Raw genomic sequence first — 6,066 nt, 5'->3', positions numbered from 1 at the left:
TGTCGCCACGCCTATCTCCATACTACAGTCGCCTGTCGCTATCCTCCTGTCGTATTACCCCCAGACGGTTATCTTCCGCCCCTCTATTCTCGCTCTTGAACGGCAAACGGCTTACCTGACTATCGGCGACGGTCCCCGACGGTTACCTGGTTCCGAGGACACATTCTGTTCCAAGCAGCTGGCGATGGATCTTGACGAGGTGGACTACTCGGACTCTCCGCTGGCAGACGGCTCCATCTGGCGCTCCACATTCACGGCTTCTGGAGGTATGTACAGTGAAAGCCTGTCTGCTAGTTTTGAAGATCTCTCTCAATCGACGGATCCGACCCTTCCTGCCGCTCTCCAGACAACCGAACCCTCCACCTGGGCACCCTTCTCTGTTCCATTGCCGACATCCCTAGGGTTTCTAGCGGAGTGCCTCCACTCCTCCCCCATTGAAGCTGGCCCCTCAAATCTTCAGGCTTCTCATCCCCTCCCTCTGCTATCTGACGCTCCCCTTGAAGCCCCCCCTCCTTCAGCTCCCCTCCCCCCCTCTGCGCCCCCTACCACATCTGGCAGCTATAACCCCCTCCCCCCCCTCCCGGAGGCTATCCCCCCCCCTCTCGATCCCTCTCCCCCCTCCTTCGTTCGACACTCCTACTGATCCTAGGGCATCTTCTAACCCTAGCCATATGTCCTCCCGCCCGAAGAAGAAACAACGATTCTTTACATCCAGACCAGAGGACATCATTCTGAGGCTTGAAGAAGACATACAGTGGGGAGACGCGATGGATCTAGCGGACAGAGTACTTGTGGGGCGCATCCGAGGCAGGAACTACTCAGCGGAAAAACTGAAGACCTGGGCAACAAAAATTTGGGGACAATACCTGGCGGAAATCCCCTCGGTCCAAACGTTCGTGCGAGGCTGGTTCGCGTTGAGGTTCGCGAGGGCTGACCACACGAGCTGGGTACTGTCATCCTTCTGGCACTTTGAAAAAGCTCCAGTACTTCTAAAAAGATGGAAGCCCCTCTTCGACCCGGAAACTGAACAAATTGGGGTCGGGCCTGTATGGGTTAGACTCCCAGGCTTGCCTCTACAGTACTGGTCCGAGAACATTTTCCGGAGAATTGGAAACTCGCTGGGCACCTTCATGGAATCAGACAAATCTTACATTGCGACGGGGATGATGGCATATGCCAGGATTCTAGTCCACCTTGACACGAGAGAAGGCCTGCAGGAACATATCACCATTCAGTGGAAAACATTCTCAAGGAAGTAGAAGCTCGACTATGAAGGGATTCCTTACCGATGTCGGAGATGTCATCAAGTGGGTCACCTCTACAAGGACTACCCTCTTCTCAAAAAGGCTCATCAGGAATCCATATTGCAGGAACAACCCACTTCAGCAGGACCCCAAGCTCCTCAGGCAACGGTAGCACCAAGGGCGGAGCACATCAAGACCTCAAACACAGTGGAGGTGCCGCTTGCACCTATAGGAGAAAAGTAGGGCAAAATCCCAGTCAGGCCACCTTCTCCTCCTCTGACACGCTCAAGGGCTGCAAAGGGCGTCGTTTTTTCATCGGGTATGTCTCTCCCCCCTGTTATTTCTGCATCGCATCTTGCTTCTTCTTGTTTATCACTATCCTCCCATATGCCCCCTCTTGTCTGGATCCCCGGCCCCTCATCCCCTTCGGCACTTGACCTGGTGATGGGCTCCCGCCTGCCCTTTCCCCCCTCTAAATCCCTCCACCTCTATGTGACCTGCCCTCTCCCTCAACCTTCGACTATCCTCTCCTCCTGCCCCCTTTCCTCCGTCCAATCCCGTCGCCTCCCTTCGCCCTCTCCCTCGGTAAATTCTGCTCCTAGGTACTCCACTCGCTCTATTGCAGAACAGAAAGAGCCAGACGCAATAGGTTTGGATTCTTCCCCCTCCATCCTCTCGCCCAAGCAGGGTAGAGTCCGACCCTCCATTATTCACAAGGCTATAGATCAAGTTGGGGACGAAGTGATCCAGGGTAAACAACATACCATTGAAAGGGTTCTTAGAGCAAAGGACACCCTTCCCCCCCCCCCCACCCCCCCCCTCCATGAAGCTCTTGTCCTTCAACTGTAGAGGGATGGCCAGTCCCGAGAAAAAGCTGGCTCTGAAGCGACTCCTCCTTTCTGAGTCGGTTGACATTATTTTCCTGCAAGAAACCCTTTGTAATGCGGAATCAACCACTTCCATCTTATGCTCTTGGCTGCATGACTGGTCTTTTCAAGCTATTGATGTGTCGGGTCGCTCTGGGGGCATTGCAATTGGGTTCAAGAACCGTTCGATATATCTGAAGAACATATGGGGTGGTGAAGGCTTTCTGGGGGCGAAAATATACTCCAAGGAGCTGGAGGAAGAGATAAGAATCCTAAATGTTTATGGACCATGTCACGGTCGGGAACATTTTTGGCGAAAGCTCCTCAACTCCCACCTTCTCCAAAATGGGAATTTAATTCTTGGGGGAGACTTAAACTTCTCTATGGGCTTCTCAGAATCCTGGGGACATATGGCCCAGGTTGACCCGCTCTCTGATTTCTTTAAGCAGCTGCTCGAGATCCACCAATGGATCGACATCCCCTCGGCCAAGATTCAATACACCTGGAGGAATAATCGGTCAGGTGACCAAAGCTTGGCAGAAGACATATCGTTTTATCATCAGGGAGGTCTTTCACAACAACCACCCAAGATCCAGACAATGGGTTGGCAGCGGAGGCTTGTCGGATCACATGCCTATCTTTCTTGAAATTGGGGAAAAAAAACTGAAGCAAAAAGCTCCCTTCAAGTTCAACTCCACATGGCTTCGGGACCCCTCCTACATTAAGCTTATAACCGACTTCTGGAAAACCCACCCTATCCCTGAGGAGGAGGATCCAGCAATTTGCTTTATAAAAAACCTCTCTGAATTAAAGGGACTATCCAAAGACTGGGCTCACAAAAAGAGGGAACAGGAAGACTTAATTATCTCCCAAGCAGAACAAGCAATTGCAGACCATGATTCGCTGTCGGATGGTACTTTCAACTCTCAGGAACAGAAAGCCATGTATGGATCCCTGATCAATCAGAGATCCCAAATCCTCAGAGACAGAGAGGCAAGCTGGAGATTAAGAAGCAGAGCAATCTGGATTAGGGAAGGAGATGAAAACACAAAATTCTTCCACCGCTTTGCTAATGGTCGGAAAACGATCAATACTATCTGGGAGCTGCAAAATGACCGGGGACACCTAGTGAACAACTCCAGAGAACTAGCCTCAATGGCCACCTCACACTTCAGGAACATCTATGAGGCCCCGAGGGAAGCCAACCTGCTAGAGATCATGCGAGTTGCCGAGCTCTTTCCCAGGTTTGTGGATGATGAGGATGCTGAAGATCTCATCAAGGAGGTCACATTAGGGGAGCTGGAAGCCACCATGCGAGGTTTCCAAAAAGAGAAGAGCCCGGGACCTGATGGTTGGACCATCGAATTCTATCTTGCTTTCTTTGATCTACTAGGCCAGGACCTCCTCAGGGTTATCAACCATTGCAACCGCTCAGGAAAAATCCCCTCAGCCATCAAATCCACTTTCATTACCCTCATCCCCAAGTCCGACAAGCCAGCCTCTTACAATGACTTCAGGCCCATCTCACTTTGTAACTGCCTTTATAAGATCATGGCCAAAATCCTCGAAAATAGGCTAAAGCCCATCCTCTCGGCTCATATTTCCCCTGAACAGTTTGCATTCCTTCAGCATCGCCAGATCCACGAAGCTATTGGCACTGCATAAGAGCTCCTTCACTCAATGCATAGTAGGAGACTGAAAGGTATGATTTTAAAGGTAGATCTCTCCAAAGCTTTCGACAGGGCTAGCCTGCTCTACATTCGAATGCTTCTTACACACCTGGGGTTTCCCTACTTGTACATCAAAAGGATTATGAGCTGTATTACTGAAGTGCCGTATAGCATCCTCCTTAATGGCTCCCCTACACCCTTCTTTACTACAGAAAGAGGTCTCAAGCAGGGGTGCCCCTTATCTCCCCTACTTTTCCTGCTCATCATGGAAGGTCTAAGTCGATTGATAGGGACAGAACATAGGAGAGGCAAGATCACTGGTATAAAGATAACGAAAAATTTCTCCCTCACTCACCTACTATTTGTAGATGATGTGCTCATTTTCTTAAATGGCAGTTTGGCCGACTCTTCGTCCATGCAGTATGTTTTCGACCTTTTTCAGAAAGCTACAGGTATGATCATAAATATTCACAAATCCTCCCTCACAGAGATAGGTTGTACTCTACATGAGATTCTTTACATTCGACACCGATTCCCCTTCCCTCCACACTAGATGGAGGAAGGGCTGAAATATCTAGGATTCATAATAAAACATGGAGGATACAAGGTTGCTGATTGGACTTGGATTATTGCAAAGGTGGAAAAGAGATTAAATATCTGGTATAACAGATACCTTTCTAGGGTTGGAAGACTCACCCTTATAAAAGCAGTTCTGGAAGCAACCCCTATTTACTGTATGTCATTGGCCTGGATTCCAAGAGGAATCCTCGACAAACTAAAAATGATCTGCTGCAGATTCTTATGGAAAGGAAACAAATAGGGAAACCTCTTTGCATGGGTTAAATGGGATACTATAGCTAGACCAAAGAAATGGGGAGGTTGGGGAATAAAAAGATTAGAGGTATTTGCAAAAGCTTTGGCAGCAAAGTTAGGATGGCAGCTCATCACCACTCATAGCCTCTGGACAAAAGTGGTATATGAAAAATACATCGCTCCGGAAAACATATTCGGCTGGATTCGCAGGGAACACAGAGGGAGCGGAAGGCACTCCAATATATGGAAAGCTGTCCTCAATTCTCTCCCACTTATCCGAGATGGTTTAACATGGAGGATACACCAGGGACAAGCTGTACGCATAGGAATAGATCCCTGGATCGGGTGTGGGAACGCCCATCGCCTCCCTGCACCATTAATTACCTATCTCCAGGACATGGGCGTCTCCCACATAGCTCACATTGCAGACCATGCAAGCTCCACCCCTTTCCAGCAAGCCTGGAAGACAGCACATGATCTCCACATTCCGGGACAGTGGAGGCATGACTGGGAGATGTACATTGAAGCCCTCACACAAGCTCACATAAGGATATCTAAAGGAGAAGATGAGATTGTCTGGGCACTTGCAAAAAATGGAACCTATACCCCCAAGGAAGGCTACTTAAAGCTCATACAATCTGTGCAGCCTGAAAATGTCCAGCCTTGGTGGAAAATGATATGAAAACTCAAAGCGGCCCCCAGAACGCGTATGCTCATGTGGACCATACTGTTCAACAAAATTCCTACTACTGCAAACTTAATGAAACGATCATTCCATGGACCCTTTTGGTGTCATCTATGCAGATGCAATGAGGAAGACACGGATCATCTTTTCCTAACCTGCCCTATTGTCTCTGCTCAATGGTCCCTCATAACCTCATCCTCTCCATCTTTCAACAAATGGCAAGGTCAGAACACATCAGAAGCCTGGCTATATTGGCTCGAGAAACACAAAGGTAGAGAAAGGAACCTACCTCTCCTCATGTGTTGGGCCATCTGGACGGCCAGGAACCGAGCTATTTTTGACCGTAGAGACCCCAACTGGCCTTCCATCAGATCCCAGGTCCTTGCTGATTACGAATTACTTCCAGAAGACCTCTCTCAGCCCTCCCTTAGAACCATCATCCCTGAGCACATCGAAAAAACCTCCCCATGGGCCTACTTTGACTGCTCAGCCCAAGCTGAAGGCTGCGGAGGAGGAGCCCTCCTCTACCTCAGGGAGGGCCACTCCTTCCATATACAGATGCACCTCGGAAGGGGCACCAATAACTATGCCGAATTGACCACTGCCAAACATCTTATACATTATGCTCTTGAGAAAGGCTGCACAAAGCTACAACTGTTTGGAGATTCAAAACTTGTCTGCAACTGGATTAATAGAACTTCACACTGCTCTGCTTTTTCGTTGAGACACATTCTGGATGAGACTCACAGGCTCATAGACTTATTTGAACATTTTGCTTGTCAACATAT

General features: G+C 49.2%; 1 protein-coding gene across 1 annotated transcript; it reads left to right on the top strand.

The window, feature by feature from the left end:
- The first annotated feature begins 767 nt into the window (after positions 1-767).
- Positions 768-1,259, top strand: LOC149245527 (uncharacterized). Its single transcript, XM_089439065.1, has one exon. The coding sequence runs from the start codon at positions 768-770 to the stop codon at positions 1,257-1,259; it is 492 nt and encodes a 163-aa protein (XP_089295191.1).
- Positions 1,260-6,066: the final 4,807 nt, after the last annotated feature.

Source organism: Pinus tabuliformis, chromosome 7 (genome assembly GCF_031772625.1).
Source record: "Pinus tabuliformis cultivar Carrire ecotype Pingquan chromosome 7, CPIR1, whole genome shotgun sequence".
Lineage (NCBI taxonomy): Eukaryota > Viridiplantae > Streptophyta > Pinopsida > Pinales > Pinaceae > Pinus > Pinus tabuliformis.
Note: the sequence above shows the minus strand (reverse complement) of the source record. Positions and strands in the feature narration are given on the sequence as shown.

Excerpts from the sequence above, each read along its gene's own strand:
- LOC149245527 (XM_089439065.1), top strand. The coding sequence starts at position 768 with ATGGATCTAGCGGACAGAGTACTTGTGGGGCGCATCCGAGGCAGGAAC.